We start from the raw sequence: 21,124 nt of genomic DNA, 5'->3' as shown, positions 1-21,124 counted from the left end.
ATAGGAAGTTACTGTGCATCTGGCAACACAGGTGTAAGACTGGGCATTTTCTTCCTTGTTAGACCTGGCCCGAGGATGCCCTGCAGGCCGTGGCCTGCCGCTTCCTGGAGGATGTCGAGATGACTGATGAGACCCGAGAAGGCTGCATCAACATGTGCAAGAGCTTCCACACTTCCACCATCCAGCTGTCAGTGCGCTTTTTAAATGAGCTGCAGCGACACAACTACGTTACCCCAACCTCATACCTGGAGCTCATTTCCACTTTTAAAGCTCTGCTGAAGACAAAAAGAACGTAAGATCAAGGCATACTGCATGAGTCTATTATAATTCAGCTTATAGTTAACTCATATTTAAAAGTCAAGTAGTATTAGTAGTAGTAAATTTTAATAACTGAAATACAATTGAAGTCATCTTTCTATTATCTTTTCTAATTATCTCCCTTAATCCTTTGTTTTTTTATTGATTTATTTTTTTCCAGTGAGGTGATGAAGCTGAAACGTCGCTACGAGGTGGGTCTTCAAAAGCTGGAGTCAGCAGCAGAGCAGGTGGCCACAATGCAAGTGGAGCTCGAGGCTCTGCAGCCACAGCTACTTGTTGCCAGCAAAGAGGTAGACGAGATGATGGTGGTAATTGAACATGAATCTGTGGAGGTCGCAGAGACCGAGAAGGTTGTCAAAGCGAATGAGGCTGTAGCCAACGAACAAGCCATGGCTGCCAAGGCCATCAAGGATGAGTGCGATGCTGATCTGGCTGAAGCCATGCCAATCCTGGAGTCAGCCCTGGCCGCACTGAATACCCTCACCACTCAGGTAAAAGCAGCAATATGTTTTTTTTTTTATCTTTCTGTCTTTTTTTTTTTTTTTTTCCTTTTATGACTGAAATGCCAAGAAACTGCACTTCTACCTGCAGGATATCACAGTGGTGAAGTCAATGAAAAGCCCACCTGCAGCTGTCAAGCTGGTGATGGAGGCAATCTGCATTCTTAAAGGCATCAAGCCAGACCGTGTGCCGGACCCTTCGGGTACTGGTAAAAAAGTGGAAGACTTTTGGGGCCCGGCCAAAAAACTTCTGGGAGACATCAAATTCCTGCAGAGCCTCCACGAGTACGATAAAGACAACATCCCACCAAATCTCATCGCCATCATTCGCAATAAGTACATCACCAACCCAGACTTTGTGCCTGAGAAGATACGAACCGCTTCGACTGCCGCTGAAGGCATGTGTAAATGGGTTTGTGCCATGGACAAGTATGAAAAGTAAGTGATGTTCTTCTCCTCCTGTGTTTGCAGTTATGGAAATTAATACACATTGGCAAAGCTTGAGCAAGTTTTCCATCTGTCTTAGTGATCAACGTGAAGCTTAGCTTCAAATAAATCATTATTATTCTGGTGTGCACCACGCATATGCAAAGTCCCGAGTGATTCATGTAAAAGGCACAGTCCTGGATGAGAGTCTTTCAAAAGGGAAACGTTTACATCATTACTGTTGTAACAATCCTAAATCCTACAGTCATTTATCGAAGTTAAAGCTTTGGCTGAAAGTTATTATATTGTATGGTTTTATTGTTGATCGCATGTTTCTTAAAAGGAACCCCGACTATAATGATACATTTGCTGTATGTGGTTCAGCTTGATGCCAGTAAAATATTTATGAATAAAATTTTTGAAAATTATATTCAGTTATCTATATTTTAACAAAGTTTATTTCGCACATAGGCTGCCATTGTTGTGCACGTTGCAAAGCACTCCGGGTAGTGACGTCACAAAGTTGTTTCACCACTCAGCTGTGTTTTTAGGAGTGATCTGTGACCAGCTTTGTAAAGCCCCCTCACTCCTGAGAGCAACACAATGATCCTTGAACAACAAGATGAAGATAAAACAACAACAGAACAGTTAACAGCCACGCTAAACCCAGAAATTAAACCTACCAGAACAATGTTTCCCTCCTTCTCTCCAAGCCGCTGCTACGCCGCTCAGATCCTTCCTCTCAGAACTAAACTTTCCGTCAATAACAACCTTTCTGTTCTGTCTCAGAAGCTCAGCATTTAAATGTTCTTTCCACCATCTCAGAAGTTGAGATTGCGTCCCGTCCACTGATGTTGGGGCATCAAGGAATCGTTCAAAGCCAGCTAGTTCGTCGGTGGCTAACAGCTAAGCTAACAGCTGACTGAGACACCGGCATCTATCAGCAGCTACTTTTACAAGTGTCCCTGAAAGCAGCAGGAGCTGCTCGGAGCTTACAATGGATCACACAAATCTTTTATTGTTATAATTTAAAATATGGCACGGCTGCCTGATAACAGTGTGCTTATCTTAACAGTCCAAAACACCACACATCATGTCCATGTCCGGATTCTCCTCCTCCTCCATGTTTCGGCTCTTCTTCTTCTTCTTGTGGTGTTTTACTGGTGGTTGACAAACAACTTTGAGGTGCACTACCACCACCAACTGATAAGGAGTGTGAACATGGAACGGCTAAACTAAATCTGAATAAGGAAAGATAAACTTAAATTTGGCAGACTAAACCAGTATCAATCAAAAATTTAAATAAATCTTTAAAACTACGGTTACTCGGATGCTGTGAAAGGTCCATTAAATTAAATTCCATTTTGAGATTGTAGATGCTGTGTAACATATTCTTCCGTTCAGAATCATATTGCTCACATTCCATGAATATATGTTCAATTGTTTCTGACTCTCCTCAATAGTCACAATTGCCTGAGATGTGTTTTCCAATCCTGCATGCCCAAACCTTAACCTAGAGCAAACTGAATCGAACCTCCCATTTCCACATGTGCTCCTCATTGGCCCCACCTTCCTCTTAACCCTGTGGAACCACTGACCTCTTCTATCTCTGTCCCATTCAGCTTGCCACTTCTCCTTAATGTTTCGGCTCAGCGTCACTTGCTGGTGTTATTCGGACTCGTTTTGAGCAATCATTGCGTACCCCTTCCTTCTTTTTAAGAAATGACAGTAAATGTAACTGTCTTTTAGACATGTTTCATTAGCCCTTTGCTTACTCTATTCATGAATAATCTCAGATGCAACTATTTTCTGTCAGAGGCAGGGTTTGATTCAGTGCGTCAGCAGATCTGCAGCTGTTTTAAATGACTTTTGTTTTTTTTTTACTTTTAATTGTATTAAACAATGTGAAATTAGTAACATTTGTTCTGTGAAATAATATGTTAGAATATTTATTATTTTATGCAATTAACGTGATTTTTGTACACAGCTATGGATACTTGTCAAGCTGAAATCTCCCACAGGCTTCTCCCCACTTTTTTCTTAATTTTCTCTCCTTAGGAAAGCTGTGGATGCTTACCGCACTTCCTTTATTTACCTTGGTTTCAAAATTACACCCACAAGCGACGCAATGTGGCATTTTGTTCTGTTGTAGCTGACAACAGAAGTACTTCGTGAGTGGTTTGTGGCGTTGTTCGGTGAACAGACAACTACATGACGTCATCCCTCCCAGAATGCATTGCGCGGCCAAAACATGACCACAACCATGTAAACAATAATCTTGTACACGCGTGATATTTTAAAACTTACGCATTATGTTTCTACTTTTCTAACAGCGTATTTTAAGTGTAGACATCAGTGAAAACATTTTTAGAGCTAGTAGTCGTTTTAATCGGGGTTCGCTTTAACACCCAGTTTTATAGTCAAAGTAACTCCCAATAACACATCTAATTAGATCAGCTGAATGACAGTATTATATCATGTAAGTTTCAAAATCAGGGAATTACAATATTTATTCATTAAAAGGTGGACTGTAACACTCCAGGACCACAACAGCACACCTCTACTTCACATTCACACAAGAGAAAACAGAACTCAAGTGAAGGCAATCATCATTATTTCAGCCTTCCCCTTTATCGGTGATTATTTAGTTTAAGTTTCAGATCATTATATGTGGTAGAAAACTTTCCGTTTTGTCCTTCGGTTCACACATTCCCAGTTAATCCAATGTGACAGGAATCTGTGATGTTACATGACTTGAAACCAGAGAGCAATCAAATGAAATGCTTTCTGTGCCCTTCAGAGTGGCCAAGGTGGTGGCGCCGAAGAAAGAGAAGCTGGCACAGGCTGAGGGGGAGCTGAAGGTGGCCATGGAGAGCCTGCAGAAAAAACAAGCTGCCCTGAAGGAAGTCCAGGATAAACTTGTAAAGCTTCAGGATACTTTAGAGGCTAACAAAAACAAGAAAGCTGACCTTGAGAATCAGGTTTGCGTTTCTTTTTCTTTTCTTTTTTTTTTTAAATCTTGATGTTAGAGGGCTGGCTAAACGGTTTGGACCGCGAAATATTCTGTTTAAAAGTCACAAATATCTATTTGAAACTGCAGATTTTTGTTTTACATTAAATCAACATGTTATGAGTTTTATAGAATTTATTTCTTTTCGCCATCTTTCAGACAACGTGGAGCTTTGTTAACCAAACAGCCAACTCACTGATTGTCCTGTTTTGATGTGTGTTGCCTCCATACCTTGGCCTGTGTTACCGGCCTCCAGCCTAGGGGTGCCTGGGCCGGTAGCGTTGTTGCCTCACAATCATAGAAAACTGTGGAGCAGTAAGACGAGACACGATTGTGCGTGTGTGACCGCTGGAAGCGCCATCTTAATTCTGCAATTCTATCATAAAACACATTTCAAACAAGTTCAAATCAATCAAAGCACATCAAACACATTCAACATAACAAATACACTATTTACAATGAACAGACTAACTTCGAAACTCATCTTCTAATCAGAAATCAAACATTAATGAGAATATCTCAGCATTGCAACATCATGAGGCGGCTGCCCTCATGCACTACAGTATTACAAAGATAACACAACACTACTTTGCATACATACTTTCCAATTCAGATAAACCGTTAACAGTTGCTTATACATTTCCCAAAGTTCTTTTACAGTTATTATGTATGTAGTTTAGTTCACAGCAGTCATGAAACATTCACATATTCCCACACGTTGCCACATCGTGGTCACTTTAAAGTTAGGGTAGGCGATGTTGTCCAAAAGCACTTTTTGTCATACTGAGTGAAATGCTCCTTGCCCCCTGGGAGAAGTCAATACATTATGTGTACGGAAAAAGGTGCGGAAAAAAATCTGACAACTGTAGCGGCCAAAGGACAGTAAAAACTCCAACCAATCGGAAGGCGCGGACCACTCTTAAAAAACCAATCAAATCCCTTCGCCGTTCTACCAGCCCCCTGCATGTACATTTCAATGGCGTGCACTGGCCCTGGTTCAGTGCGTTGCCAAGGCGCTCTCGGCGCTCGCGGCTCGCGTGAAAAATAGAACGAAGTGGAGCGGGCGCGCTGCGCTCCTATGCGCGTTGTGTGTGGGCAGTCAGAAAGGTTAATAACATTGGAGGCGATCACAAACTCCGTGCGTGTGGCGCTTCCTCGCGCGTGCGCGCAGTGCTTCCACGTCCAGTGCATTCGCTCCCAACGGGAGCTCCTCCAATGGGGTGGGAGCTGGGTAGAGCCTTGGGGAGATGCTACATTCTTGCTACATGCTAGTTTTCCAAGATCGCCGACCCTAGCTTTAATGGTGCATTAAAGGAATACTCCACCCAAAAAACGATTTGGCCTCATTTTCTACTCACCCTCATGCTGAGAAACACTCTGGAGCACTTTTTCGATGTCTCAAATGCAGTTGGAGGTCCTGGGGGATTTTCGTTTTCCACAAACAGGGACCGACAGAGCCCGACAGAAAAAACGGTCCATAAAGTCCACAAAATATGCCTATTTTCCTTCATACTGCTCGTCCGCTGTAATCCAAGTGTCCTGAGCACGTAACGTCTATAATTAATTCTAAACGAGGTCATTAAGTACAGTTTTAGAGGTAAACAGTGCTATATCGTACTTCCGCAGTGCTTGTCTGCGCACGCTCCCTGAACTATGGAAGCCGTGGCAGACCAAGCCAGACGCTTGCGCGTCTGTGCTTTAGCACAGTAGTCCCTGAAAGCGCGCTGACCCTGACCCTGACCTGACCCTGAAAGGGTCAGTCTTTCTATTTACTTTTTATTTAAGGCTTTTCCCCATCCTCTACACCTGCAACATTTCCGCTTGCTTTGTCCTCCAGGTGGATCTGTGCAGTAAGAAGCTGGAGCGAGCTGAGCAGCTGATTGGAGGTTTGGGTGGAGAGAAAACACGCTGGAGTGAAATGGCCTTGGATCTTGGAAAGCTCTACGATAACCTTACAGGAGACATCCTCATCTCGGCAGGAATAGTGGCCTACCTAGGAGCATTCACTTCCAGCTACAGACAGGTACACAGAGCTGAGGAAACACACACAAGATGAAAAGTCCGATAAATCGTGTCAAGAGACTGTTGTGATATGTGGAGTTAACATTTTTTTCATTTGCTTTGAAGCAGGTTTGCGTATCAGTGGCATACAGTGATAACTTAACTCAGCCATTCCAAATTGACAGTCCTGATAAAAAAGTACTTTAATTATTAACAAGAAAGCCATCTAATGCAGCAATAACCTCAGCCAAACATGTCCATTACCTGCACAGTGTCCACAAAGACTTCAGTACTATTCTTCATTACAGATTTACAGATCTTTATCACTATTACAATTTCTGGTATGAATGGGCGTTATGAGCTAATTATACAGGATCAATATTATATTTAATTCAGAACTAGTCTGACATGTTCTTCCTGTGCATGTGTAGGTTATTTCAGTACTCCACTTTCTTCCCACTACGTGAAAACATGAGATTTATTATTGGCTATAAAGTTTCTCTGTGTTTTCCCGTTGATGAAGTGGTGACCTCTCCAAACTGCACCCTGAGTCAGCTGGCATGGGCTCTAGACCTTAGCGACCTGAAGTTCAATGGACATGCTGTTCTATTCCCGGTTTTTTACAAACCTAGAATACGTAATGCAAGCACTTTAAGGATATCATTTTCTTATTGTGAGGCATGGTTCTCATGGATATCACAATAAACACTGAAATTGGCACCACACACATGAATCTCTATCTTGTCACTAGTCTGGAGTTTCTTAATTTATCTCTTCATGTGTCTCTCTTCAGGATCAGACTAAGGAGTGGATGGATATTTGTAGGAGCAGAGAGATCCCATGCTCCTCGAACATGTCTCTCATGAGCTCACTGGGTGATCCAGTGAAGATTCGTGCATGGACGATTGCTGGCCTGCCATCAGACAGCTTCTCCATAGACAACGGCATCATAATCTCGTGAGTAGTGGATAGAGAAGAAAACTTCGCAGTGGAAATGAAGACACTGTTTTACCAAAGCTGATGGACAAATTTTGCATATATAATAGACTGAAAATGCAGATCATAAGAAAAAATTGGAAATAGGATTTTATTGTAGATTTAAAGGAAACAAACCTGACCTTTCAGTAAACTTTCCTCTGAAGCAACATGCAAAGTTTTATATACATCCTTGAAAAATGGTTGATGTCTTGCAGTCCGAGTTGATGAATATCTTACTCACTGCAGGTCATTTTGTTAAAGCCCACACCGTTGGCACAGGGAATTGGTTACAGTGTCAAAATGCGGTCTAGTTGTATGTTGTTCAGAGACAGTATTTCATGACCACAGTAGTTTATTGAGGGATTAGGTTTTTATTGCTCATTAGCCATCCATTCATCCTAATGAACAACCAGGCAATCACATGAGTCGTCTGCTTCAACCTGAAGGTGCCTTGAAAAAGTAACATGACAAGACATCTGCTTGTTTGTGTAAATGAAGGAACAACATTGTTTTTTAATCACAATATTGTGGCCCCTGGTGGGCTATCCCACTGTGAGCTGTCCAACTGTGCTCAGAGTGAATGTTCACCCTTAAGCTGCTAACTCAATCTCATTTCTTGTCTCCCAATATCCCTCCTGCTGTTGCGGCATCTCATGCTTTACAGTTACAAGAAGTTTTACTTTTTACACGGCGGCTTCATTTGCTCACACTCCACTCTGTGTGCTTACACTTGCAGCAATGCCAGACGGTGGCCTCTGATGATCGATCCCCAAGGTCAGGCCAACAAGTGGGTGAAAAACATGGAAAAGACTAACAGCCTACATATTATCAAACTGAGCGATGCTGACTTCGTACGCACTCTGGAGAACTGCATCCAGTTTGGCACACCAGGTCAGTCTGAGTGTCTCTTTTGTTTGATGCTGTTGCTGCTTTTGTCACTTGTGTGCCTCGCCCACGTCGCTGCAGTTCGTCTGTCGGCCTGCTGAGGTCTCCCTTCACCACAGAGACTTTATTGTTGCTGTACAAAGGCTGCTGCTCTCCTTTGTTCTGCTCTGCAGAGGAAGAACTCACATAAGCAGTATTTCTGAGTGAGCGGTCCCAGTTCGCTTTCATACAGGCCTGCTGCACCATTAGCATGTCAAACTGTTCTAAATTATACAAAACCTCTGGAGAAATCAGTTATCATTCCTGTACTTACATTTTATCTCTGCAATATTGGGAAGAATCGACATATGTAGGCAGATGTGACTGTTTTATTTGTTACATTTTTTTTCAGAATCTTTGTTCCTTCTGTTATTCACTCTGTTGCCTTGAAGTGGAGTAGCATTCATTCCCCAGTGTGACTGTGTGGATATGACCTTTCAGTCCACAAGCTGGTTTCAGAATACAACCCACCATCTTTTCACAACAGCACAAAACATAAAAAACAGATCTGGTAAAATACTTGTGCTTTTTGTTTTCTCGTAGGATTTTGAGGGGGCATCAGAGACAAAGATAAGAGAGGAGCTGGAGTTAGAGACAGAGAGCTATGCGGCCATTAAAAAGACATCTAAATAATGACCTGGCTCAGCCAGCCATTGGGTCTTTGCTTACTGGCAGACTGCAAGGCTAACAGTTCAGAGAGTAGCGTGTCCTTGCAGGGTGCAAAAGAATCCCCCAAGGGTACACTTTCACCCTTCATAGCCTGTTTACTTATTTCACAGTTTTACAGTTTCTTGTTTTGTACATTGTGGCTTATTACCCTGAAGATGTACTAGTGCCTTCTCTCTCTCTCTGCATAATTTAACTGTTTCTCTGCCAAACCTCTTTAGCAACATTTACATTTATTTAATAATGCAACGAACCATTGCAATCTGCGGACGTACTGATGCTTTGTTTGTAAGAAATTCAACATCCAAAGCATGTCGTCGCGGGTCGACCTGATTTGTGTCTTTTTCTTGTGAGTACATTGGGTTTTACTGCTAAAAGTTGAGCAAAAACTTAGTTTTGTAGCTGAAGGCATCATTTTAATTATAGATGAGCTAATGTTCTTAACATGAGAACAGCATTATCATACCTAATGTGAAGCCACATTAATAATGATGTCATGGGAGTGAGGCATTTGTAACCGGCAATGTCTTACGTGCTTCACTGATTTTCCAGTTGATATGGAACTTCAAATCCAACGACATCGCTGTATTGTACAAGTAATTTAAAGGGTCCTTTTGAAGGAAGACAGAGGGAACTTTTCAGTGGCAGGAAGATAGCATCGGAGCAATATAAATCAAGATCTATGTGTAAGAGATTAAAGCTAAAAACAATAGAATAAACTGAGGAAAGATAATACTTATGTTTAATACATTTTTCTATTTAGAAAAGACATTTTCCATAAGTACCATCAGAGGGAGCTCATGTACTACACACAGTTTGATAATCAAGAAGATAAAGAATGCCATGCCATGTGGGAGTGAAAGAAGGGTCCAGGTTTCAATGTCACTATTCCCAGTGCCGTCGACCCTAAAACGCTCCCCTGGCTGCACACACTGGCTGCTTAGAGAAAGGATCTATGCAGAGGATAAATCTCACCATACATTCATGTGACAACTGAATGATTGTTCTTCATCATGTGTCCTTGGAAAAGACACCAAACCTCAAATTTCTCCCAGTGAGCACCTTAGGTGGCAGCCGTGGATACGACTGATTGATTAACGCATGTTACTAATACTGAGGCCATGAAATGCACGATATAACAGATTTACCATTTACCATGTGAATAAACGGTGCCTTTATTTGCTAGCTAATGCTCAAGAAGGCAGTTTCAGAGAAACAAATCTATTCAAGCATGAAGATGGTCTTTTTATTTGACTCTGTGTGTGTGTGTGTGTGTGTGTGTGTGTGTGTGTGTGTGTGTGTGTGTGTGTGTGTGTGTGTGAGCGTGTGTGTGTGTGTGTGGACTGCAAAGACAACATGCAGTGTCAGTGGCTACAACACTTGTGTTGGTGAGCCCGTTTCAGGACTAATTGTTTGTTTTGTGAAAATGTGTGGCCCTTGGACTAAAATGGCTTTGACACCCATGGTTTTGAGCTATTTGAGATTATGGAATGGGATTTTGACATAGTTTTTTTTTAGTGTAGGTAAAATGACAGGTGTGTCTGTGTAGAAAAGTAAATCTGACTTTGAATCTTTCCTTGAAGTGCTTCTGGAGAACGTCGGTGAGGAGCTGGACCCCATCCTGGAGCCTCTGCTGCTCAGACAGACGTTCAAACAGGGCGGTGCCATGTGCATCCGGCTGGGAGACTCCACCATCGAATACGCTCCCGACTTTCGCTTCTACATCACTACCAAGCTGCGCAACCCCCACTACCTGCCTGAGACCTCTGTCAAGGTACTTTGGAGCGAAACCGCCTCAGGTGGTGTTTTAATTTTCAGGTTAGAGTGCATCGTGGAAACATATTTTAATATCTCCTTGGAAAAGTAGATGGCAGTAAGCAAACACTACAGGATTATAACATTTGCTTCATAAAACAGTCTTTAAGGTCAAAAACATGATAAGTAAACCATGATAACTCATATTAACATACAGCTGTATGTGCTTTCAGCTCTTTCATAAGTATGTTGTGGTGTTCTACAAAAACAGCATCGGTGGAACGCATATCAACACCAGGGTCCCTGTGAATTACCTTTGCTGTATTCATTTGGCAGTGTTTAGACGTACAAATATACCTGTGTGTAAGGGATTACTGCAACAGCTCCTTTCCGCTCCGCTCACAAACATATCCAACCTGACAGGCTTGAGCCCACACACACGCACACACACACACACACACCTTCAAACACAAAAGCGCAGCCGAGCATTTCCTGACAGTAGCCACACACCAGTGCTGTTTGCAGCAGGTGTCACTGTTGTCATAATGAGCCTCGTGCAATCCTGCCTGCCTTCCCTACCAAGCCCTTCCAGACAGATGGAGCCGGCGCTCTTCAGTCCCACCGCAGCCGAGGGTATACACGCATCCTCCACAGCAGAGTTTCTGCCAAAACAGAAGGGACTCATAAAATGCAGGCACTCGCAGGCAGCAGCAGTGACATCTGCATTATTCTGCCTTTAAGATATCACTTTTATTGCATCCGATAGTAATAACCTTATTTCTTGTCTTTTCTCAGGTAGTCAAACATGCAGTCCGATTTCTAAATCATGAATGTCACATGAGCTCGGGGATCCTATATTTTCTTTTATTTGGTTTGCAACCTGTACATTGCTGTGTGCCATGTTGTTAATACTGTCTATGTTTGGTAAATAATTGTTCGTCATCTTTACTGTATAACTACCTCAAGAAGCCAACATCCCCCCCTGCTCTTTCATATCACCTACTCAGTATAACAGAGCATCAAACACCACCATCTATCCCCACCAAAATAAAAAAAAAGGAATTATTAAATAACAAAAAAGAAAATATTCCAAGAAAAACAGCATTAAAGGAAATTGCATTACAGAGGCAAGAGCTCGGAAAGCATTACCAAAGATCACATTTCAAGCATCTATTTGCAGGGGCTGGGCTCTTTATGGGCTGCTACTAGATTGATTCAACTCATTTTTCACAAGTGGTTCAGTCTTACTTTCTTTATGGGTTTTTTTTTCTTCCACAAAGTCTTTTTTTTTTGCATGTAATTCACAATAGAGCTTCTATTATTCTCCATTAAACCTATTTGAAATGCAATAGTTCCAAATACAAGAGGGTGGGCAGTTCTTACGGAGCTTAAAGGACGAAAAGAAGACAAAAAGAAGCAAAGGAGGAGGATGTATGTGTGAAAAGGACAAACAGGAGATTTATATGGGCTCCGAGTCTTTACCACCAGCTGAGTGGGTCTCGCAGCATCAATAGAAATGGAATTAGGCCCCGGAGAAGTGCACCCGTTTATTAGGGCAGAGAGTAGATAGCAAGATAGGCTTTTAACCTCGGGGTAAGTGCAAAGCAGGATGACTGCAGCTGCGGTAAAAGACACTCCTTCACCCTGAGCAGCAACACCTTTTCACCGAGAAGGAAAAAAGTAAACGCATCCTACCTGTACTTTGCTAAGGCTGGAGTGGTGATTGGAATTGATTGGATAGAAGGTTTCGCAGGAAGAACTGCACAGAGCACAGCCCTCTGAATACTGTGCTTAAACAGTCGAGAGCGAGGGCGTTCCAGAGCAATTCCCCCACAACACAACAACGCGCACACAGACTGTAATTGTGCACGTTTATGTCCATAAATTGCATTTCTATGTGTATACTCCTGAAAAAGGTAGTCCATCTTGACATTCATGTTCCTTTTACATATTTTTCCTTTACCTCTGCTAGGAAGAAAATGTTTTGATTGCTGTTGGTTGTTCCCGAAACTCAAGAGGATCACTCATGAACTCGTGGACATAGTTTGATAAAAACGGGCAGGCTAGCAGATACTTCAACAAGGAAGTTGCAGTTTAACTGTCAGCGAGATTCGAATCATATTCATTTTCATAAATCCCTTCTGCTTGTTTGCTTGTTCACTTGCCCGTGTTTAGCTGAACACTCTTCTTTATAGTAATATCTCCAGTTAGAATCTGGCCTTTAGGGTCTTTTTGCTTTTAGCGAAGCTTTATCATGAGGCTTCCTTCATCATACTTCGCTGTGGGGTTGAAGATCTGAAAGTGGTCTGAAATGTCTTTTTTATGCCATTTTAACATCCTTTAGCTATCATTCAGTGCATATTATTCATTTAACTGAATATAGCTGTGTTGTGGTTTCAAATGCAACTTAGCTGGGTGCAGAGGGTCAGACCAAAGACTGTAATCATTTGAAGTCTTAGGTTTATTCTGTTTATGCTCTGTGGCATGTACTACTGGTGAAATGATTAATGATTACTTTAGGTGACCTTATGAAATGAGTGCAAAACAAATAGAAATTATTCTTTTGTGCTTTGAATGGATTAATTGAAATTAAGATATTTGACACTATAAATCATCTCAGTGTGAGTGAAAATTTTTTTTGATAAATTTTAAGTGCCCTAGTTATAAACAGATGGTCATCCTACCGTTGGATGGAAGACTGTGAAACAGACAAAGCCTTTGTCCATTGATTTTGTTTGAAACTTTAATCTATGCTTTCTATGTTGTGTTCTGGGTGGTGTAGGTGACCCTGCTTAACTTCATGATCACTCCAGAGGGCATCCAAGACCAGCTCTTAGGCATCGTTGTGGCCAGGGAGAGACCTGACCTGGAAGAGGAGAAGCAGGCTCTCATCTTGCAGGGAGCAGAGAACAAACGGTACGGCGGCTCAGCAGAATATCAATAAATCAAATAAAACATGTCCTGTAGCTGTGTTGAATCAGCCCTGCATTTTTACCAGGCAACTGAAGGAAATCGAGGACAAAATCTTGGAGGTGCTCTCCTCGTCTGAGGGCAACATCCTGGAGGACGAGACCGCTGTGAAGATCCTCTCCTGCTCCAAGGTGCTAGCCAATGAGATCACAGAGAAGCAGGCCGTGGCCGAGGTGACCGAGCAGAAGATTGATGAGACCCGCATGGGCTACACACCCATTGCGGTGCATTCAGCCATCTTGTTCTTCGCCATTGCCGACCTGGCGAACATCGAACCCATGTACCAGTACTCCCTGGCCTGGTTCATCAACCTCTTCATTAGCTCCATTGACAGCTCAGACAAGAGTGACGATTTGGAGCAGAGGTAAGAAGGCCTGACTAATGTACCTGCAAAATACTCTGCTCTGCTCTGTGTTACTCAAGCTCACCATTAACAGACTGCTGCCTGTTTTCTCTTCATTTAGAGAAAAAACTCACACATTTATGGCCTGTTGAAAAAGTGTGTGGAGGAGTTTGTTAAGCTCTGTTTGGTTTTAGATTTCCGCTCCACTAAACAAGGTTAAATGTATCTTCCTCAGACTGCAGATCCTGAGAGACCACTTTACCTACACGCTGTATGTCAATGTGTGCCGCTCTCTGTTTGAGAAGGATAAGCTGCTCTTTTCCTTCTGCCTCACTGTCAGCCTGCTCATACACAACAAGCTGGTAGGGGTACACACACTGCCACATGCATGTGCACATCGCTCACACAAACCAAAGATGCCTGAAATGCACATCTTATTGCTTTGTTAGTCAGAGATAAGCTCTGCAAACAAGCCAGTGAGTGTTGTTTTATTGTATCATCCTTTTCCGTGATTGCTTTAGATTATTAGTATCTTGTGTTGTCAACAGCTAATCCGCTTAATCAACAATGCTGGTCATTCCACCTCGATGTTAACGCTGTATTTTGGCGTGGGGTTGCCAATTCATGTTTAGGTGGATGAGGGGGAGTGGCGCTTCCTTCTAACAGGTGGCGTGGGCCTGGATAACCGTCACTCCAATCCCTGCAACTGGCTCCCTAAAAAGTCTTGGGACGAGATCTGCCGCTTGGATGAGTTGGAAAGTTTCACAGGCCTGCGCCGCGACATGACTCACCTCCGAAATGAGTGGAGGCAGGTCTACGACAGCCCGGTGAGTTTCATCAGGCTGACAGCTCGGGGTTCGAGGGGCCTGTGCTGTGGGTATTGTGTAGTTTTGTTTGTTTTGGAAAAAACAAACTAAGGAAAAAAAAAATAGTTATATTCTCTGAAAAGTGATATGTTGAAACACCTGAAAGCACATGATGTAGACTGACACCCACGTCTGTGATATCAGCGGTTTGCTTCATTTAACAATCACCATCCTAAACTCTGACAAAAATCACGTAATATCTCAAAATAAGTATAAAGATGTATTTCAAAGTCTTTGGGGGAAGAGCTGTGCAACTTTGAACAATTGTTTGACACCTCATTGCTGTGCCTTAGCACTTTTTTTTTCTTTAAAGACTTAGATGTTAAATCATTGAAAATACAACAGACTTTTTGACGGGCATGGAGAAAACATCTCTGTGTCTAACAATATGTCTAAACTTGAAATGTAGGCTAATAAAGGTCACAGTAAAAGTGTGCTAATCAGCTCAAGATCACTGCAGATCTTGCATTTCTTCTGTGATAACACAGTTTGTTGACTTGTGTCTGGATGTGGGTTTCATCAATGTCACTTGCACATTTTAGTTAATTTTATACTCATCCTTCACTGTTCCCTGATCCAGTATTTCCAAATGTAAGTTTTAGCTTATTTTATGTCAAATAGTTGAGAATTGTATATTTCAATGTGGTGTAAACAAAGGAGATGCAGAGACAGAAGAAAAATCATTTGCATGTCAAGTCCAGCTGATGCTCATGGGCACTCTCTCCTTTTATGATTTTGTAAAGAATCTGAAATTGAAGTTTTATCTAATTAAATCCATTCAGTTCCTGTTGTGCTAGTCGCATTTATGCAATTTAGATGCAAGAACAGCTGTTTAATCAATGTGCGCGGCCCACATTCCCGTCTCCGCGCTGTCACACAAGTGCCTGAGCGCGCACGCGCCGCCTTTGATTTATAATCAACGGAATCAGCCACAACACTCCTAATTAAATCTCGTTTGTTCCAGTTGTAGAATTCGCATTTATTCAATCTGGATGCAAGAACAGCTGTTCGATCAAGCACACAGGCACTCAGACTCCCACACGCCAACACACACGCCTGCGCTCACACAGAGAATCCCCGGGAGACCCTAAATAGGTGTATCCGTCTCAGAGCACCTGCCAACACACATAGCCAGAAATCCCTCCACAAACAGCCCGGGGCCAATACTTCCAAAAGTTCCTGCTTCCATCGCTCACTTCCTGCGGTACACTGCTTCCAAAGATTAATCACACATTTTGCTCCGACCTAAGACTCAGACCTCCTCCCACCATCCTTTTTCCTCTTTCATTCAGTTTTCCTCCCTCATGTGGCACACAGCCTGTTTTCAAGATCGTACTTCCTATTTAGACGGCTCAATCTCGTATCTACAAGAAAGATTTTTTACTTATTTTTTTTTTTGTAATGGAAAATTTTTATTCTGAGGTGTTTTGCTTTGAAATTTGTTTCATTCAACAGATAATGCTTGAAATGAAATGAATGAGTTAGATCAGGGTTGTCAAAAAAATTCAGTTCCGGAGCCACATACATGCCCATTTCATCTTGAGTGGTAAATAAGTTCCATAATAATCTTTAAATTTAAACTTTAAAGTCATATTTGATACCCCTGCCTTAACAAAGACAAAAAGAACATGTCAACATTTAGAAATGTGAAGCTGAGAGTAATTTTTATTTAAGCTTGTCTTAAGATATGCTTTTTTTGTCTTTGTAGTGAAAAACATTTGGAAATACTGCATTTTGTGAATGCAAAAGTAGAATAACTTCTCAAGGTCTGTTGAAGAAACCAAAAAGCAACGTACACACACTACAGCACAATTACATCTTACTCGAACAGTGTAACTGTAGTAAACACAACTCATCAAGTTCAGCATGAAAACCAAGAGTCGAGTCTGAACTTTTGATTTGAGTCCTTCACCAGGGACCTTATAGACCGGATGAGCTAAAATCCTCTTTTCTCACTCGGACGAAGCTGAATGTTGCCTGATTTATTTGCAGAACCCACATCAGTCTGAGTTCCCTGGTGTGTGGCAGGAGAAACTGAGCCAGTTCCAGAAGATGCTGGTGATCCGCTGCCTCAGACCAGACAAGGTCAGTCCCCGTGGGAATTCACATCTCTTCATGAATACTTATACACACTGCTGAACACTCTCCAAAAATGTTGCCCCGCCTCCCCTGCCAGATTATTCCCATGGTGCAAGAGTTTGTTTCAGACAGTTTGGGTCAGCCTTTCATCGAGGCGCCGCCCTTCAACCTCAGCAAGGCGTTTGTTGACAGCCACTGCAGCGCCCCCCTCATCTTCATCCTCTCGCCCGGCTCTGACCCCATGGCAGCTTTGCTCAAGTTTGGAGATGAAAAGGTACACAGACATCTGGAAAATTTGGTGGATTGGAGTCCTGCTGTGTGGACAAAGTCGAAATGAGAGAAAAAAAATTGAATCCTCTAAAGTTTCTGACGCCTGAAGACGATAAAAAAAGTGAGCAAAATGTATTATTGTGTGTGTGTGTGTGTGTGTGTGTGTGTGTGTGTGTGTGTGTGTGTGTGTGTGTGTTGGCGTCTTTCATCCCTCAGGGCTTCACTGGTAACAAGCTGACATCCCTCTCTCTGGGTCAAGGCCAGGGTCCTATCGCAATGAGTATGATTGAGACAGGCATTAAAGAGGGCACCTGGGTGGTGTTGCAGAATTGTCACTTGGCCACTTCGTGGATGTCAACGCTGGAAAGGGTTTGTGAGGTCAGAACACACACACACAGACACACACACAAACAAAAACACACCAATATCTTTGGGCATTGGTTCCTATTGATAAAAAACATTTGTTATACCCTGACCTTAACCCTTATAGCTTAATGCCTAGCACTGACCCTAATGTTACCTAATTGTAACCTTTATAACCGTGTCCTAATTTCAAAATGTTTGTGAATTGGCCGTGCATTTATGACCTCACTAGTTAAGTTAAACTTCATGCGTCTGGTGTCCTCCCATTTTTCAGACCGTACAAACAGCATTCTTCACACAGATTCTTTCCATTTCTTCATCCTTGTTGTGGCTGTGAGCAGGGCCTGAACCCAGACACCACACACCCAGACTTCAGACTGTGGCTGACCAGCTACCCGTCCCCTACTTTCCCCGTGGCGGTGCTCCAGAACGGCGTGAAGATGACCAACGAGGCTCCCAAAGGCCTGCGCTCCAACATCGCGCGCTCCTTCCTGATGGACCCCATCTCCGACCCGGAGTTTTTTAACAGCAGCAGTAAGCCGGTCAGTGCGTGCGTGTGTATGCGCGTGCATACTGATCATTCCTGCACCCGCGGGAGCTTTGCGGTGTTTGTTTTCATAACGATACCACACCACCACTGTTCTCCTCTCACGCCTTTCATCTGCGCTCATTCCTTCTCCCAGGCTGTGTTCAAGAAACTCCTGTACGGCCTGTGTTTCTTCCACGCCCTGACCCAGGAGAGGCGAAAGTTTGGACCTTTAGGCTGGAACATTCCATATGAGTTCAACGAGACTGACCTCCGCATCTCCGTTCAGCAGCTCCACATGTTCCTCGAGCAATACCAGGTCCTTCATTCTTCTGATGAGTGAATCTGGATCACATTTTTTTGATGCAAGATCTTACTGAGAGGAATTCTGGAAAGAAACACTATCAAATGTTGAACACATTTGAACTTGGGGCTCCAGGCTAACATGCTAACTCAGCCCTATTCTGTCTGCTGTTCACGAACTTGCTTTATCTAGTAAAACTCTTACATGAGTATTCACATCCACAATTCACTTCCATGTATCGAAGCATCTAAGCCCGTAATAGAAATTCTGCCTGTTAAGAGAGGCTTCTGCTTGGCTCAGGCTTCTCTTTCATATGCCATATTCAAAACCCACTTGACATTTTTCCATAAACAGATAGCACTCGAGCCCACCACCATTCCCAGTTTCTTGGCCCCAGCCGAGAGAAAGTGGCAGAAATAAACCACTGAGATCTTTTTTGAACGCAGTGACATTTTCAGCTTGTAACCAAGTGTTGCTGAGTGAATGTGGATGTGAAATCCTCCTCCAGCAAATGCCACAGTGGTCACAAGCTCACTCTGCTACATTCCAAACTTTTAACTCAATCACAGCAAGAGTTCCTGTTTTGAACAAAGTTTTTCTCCGCAGAAAAAATATTTTTTTTTGAATATGAATTAATATTACCCATTCTTATTGACTGTAATGAAGTTGTCCTATAGAAGTCATGTTTTCTTGTTTCTTGCAGGAAGTGCCATTTGATGCCCTGCGCTACATGACAGGGGAGTGTAACTACGGCGGCCGAGTGACTGACGACTGGGACAGACGAACTCTGCGCACCATCCTGTCCATCTTTTACACCTCCAAGATCATCGAGGACCCCGACTATAAGTTTGACCCCAGTGGACTCTACTACGCACCAGCTGAGGGCGACGTAAGAAAGACTTAGGCCCCGTTTACATGACAACGTTTGAAAACAATGTCCGTTTACATGGAAATGACAGAAACATTAATGTCACTGCAAACTTGAATGCATTAATTTGGCTGCATTAGGCACAGTTCATTTAGATTCCCGACATAGATTTAAAAAAAAACAACACTGCATTGTGTACAATCACTACAAAGGAAGACTTGAAACTGTACGACACTCAGGAGATGCTTTTATTTCTACATGTTCCTATATAATCTTCTTAATATAAATGTTATTTTTGCAATTGCTGCCATTTGAAAACCTGAAATTTGACTGAAGTCTGGACACACCCAGTCATTCACGGAGGTTCTCTGAACAAGCATTCTTAGTTTAAGATTCCTCAGTTAGTTATGGGCCAAGCCTTTAACAAGGGTGTCACATTTTCTTGCTAAGTTTTAAAAAAGAATGAAATACAAAAAATGGTTTGTAAGAGCTGTGCAATATCTGTTATCCACATATCAAACAGCAGTTTTCGACGGAGGAGAAACGATTCCATGACCATCAGTCCATCATCCACACAGAGCCGCTGGCAGCAAAAGTCAACGGAAGTTAAACTCAACGATCTAAACAAAGCACATAACAGGACTGGTAGTTTGTCAGCGCTGTTCTCGAGCTACCTTTAAAAAGTCATTAGGCGGCAAAATGTGTGTAACAAGGCACAGCAGGCACCCACCGTCAGTGAGGGTTGATGCATTTGTTAACACGAGCGCAATCTATGGCGCACACCACCCCGTTTGGCATTTTGTTCTCTGGCACGGCAGCCCCCCCTCCAACCACATCTTTTATTCATGAAGTCACATTTACATAGTCATTAAAATAAATGTCAGCAATCTAAGGAGCCGACTTGTTTTTCAATGAGTGTTATTACACAAGATGCTTCCCGATGCCGCTTTAAAAATAGTTCTCCCGCTTCAACCTGTTCCTCTCCCTCTGTCCTGCATGCCTGTCGCAGTACAACAGCTACATCGAATACACCAAGTCGCTGCCGCTCAACCAGTCGCCGGAGGTTTTCGGCATGAACGCCAACGCAGACATCACCAAGGATCAGGCCGAGACGCAGCTGCTGTTCGACAGCATCCTGCTCACACAGGTAACAAACGCTTTAAAGGTACGGTATGTGACATCTGATCATTCAAGACTCAAATATAACATTGATGTCCGTGTGTTCGTCTGTAGTTTTGCCAATCCAGCGAGTTCAGGTTCAACAAGAGACACAGTTAATTACTCGATGTACGAGGGAACAAAAAAAAAAAACAAAAACAGAAAAGTTCAGTCTGCTGCAGAGCGAAGGGTCTCTGGATCGCACCCTCTCTGGGTCAAATCATGTGTCTGAGTGCTCGCCTCTCTGTTGGTAGAGTTTCAGGCTGCAGAAACACGTATCCATCCAGCTAACGCACAACACATAAATACACTCAAAATAAATAGACCGGATCAAATGCATGGAGAGAAAAAAAAAACAAAACACATTCACCCTGACAATAAAGTAATTTCTCCCAGAGCCACGGAGACGCACGAGCGTTATTCCATCCAGCTCTCAATATTTTATCGCTCTTCATTAAAATAGATGATGCAACAATAATTAAAAAGGAAAGTTTGAATGAATATTTCAGTTGTTTGCAGAGAGACTGCTCAAAGATTGAAAAAAAAGCCTCTCTTATTAGGTTGTCTTCCTCTGGCGCAGCAGAGACACCCTGAGAGTCACAGTGGCTTTCAGCTGTGTGATCCCGCATCATTATATCTCAGCTCTGAGGAGTTTGGCTAGTTCCGCTTATTGAGGATCATATTCCACCGCTTCCCAGCTCCAAATCAAATCTGAGGCATTTCACAACAAGACTCACTTGATGATTCTCCCGCTGCAAAAAAAGGGGAGCGCGGTGTTTATTCATCCGTGTTTGCATTT

The 21,124-nt window shown here is 42.7% G+C and overlaps 1 protein-coding gene across 1 annotated transcript in view; it reads left to right on the top strand.

Moving 5' to 3' along the window:
* LOC115403414 (dynein heavy chain 7, axonemal-like) overlaps positions 1-21,124 on the top strand; it is a 73,679-nt gene that overhangs the window by 44,855 nt on the left and 7,700 nt on the right. Inside the window, exons 40-58 of the mRNA XM_030112296.1 lie at positions 63-292; positions 479-809; positions 910-1,256; positions 4,045-4,225; positions 6,092-6,277; positions 7,049-7,212; positions 7,970-8,124; positions 10,407-10,597; positions 13,361-13,494; positions 13,577-13,912; positions 14,127-14,253; positions 14,524-14,718; positions 16,750-16,842; positions 16,934-17,110; positions 17,323-17,484; positions 17,811-18,011; positions 18,153-18,314; positions 19,003-19,188; positions 20,177-20,314. Coding sequence (XP_029968156.1) covers positions 63-292; positions 479-809; positions 910-1,256; positions 4,045-4,225; positions 6,092-6,277; positions 7,049-7,212; positions 7,970-8,124; positions 10,407-10,597; positions 13,361-13,494; positions 13,577-13,912; positions 14,127-14,253; positions 14,524-14,718; positions 16,750-16,842; positions 16,934-17,110; positions 17,323-17,484; positions 17,811-18,011; positions 18,153-18,314; positions 19,003-19,188; positions 20,177-20,314 — 3,696 coding nt within the window. The remainder of the gene's footprint in view (positions 1-62; positions 293-478; positions 810-909; positions 1,257-4,044; positions 4,226-6,091; positions 6,278-7,048; positions 7,213-7,969; positions 8,125-10,406; positions 10,598-13,360; positions 13,495-13,576; positions 13,913-14,126; positions 14,254-14,523; positions 14,719-16,749; positions 16,843-16,933; positions 17,111-17,322; positions 17,485-17,810; positions 18,012-18,152; positions 18,315-19,002; positions 19,189-20,176; positions 20,315-21,124) is intronic.

Source organism: Salarias fasciatus, chromosome 16, assembly GCF_902148845.1.
Source record: "Salarias fasciatus chromosome 16, fSalaFa1.1, whole genome shotgun sequence".
NCBI lineage: Eukaryota > Metazoa > Chordata > Actinopteri > Blenniiformes > Blenniidae > Salarias > Salarias fasciatus.
This window is presented reverse-complemented; position numbering and strand designations above follow the sequence as displayed.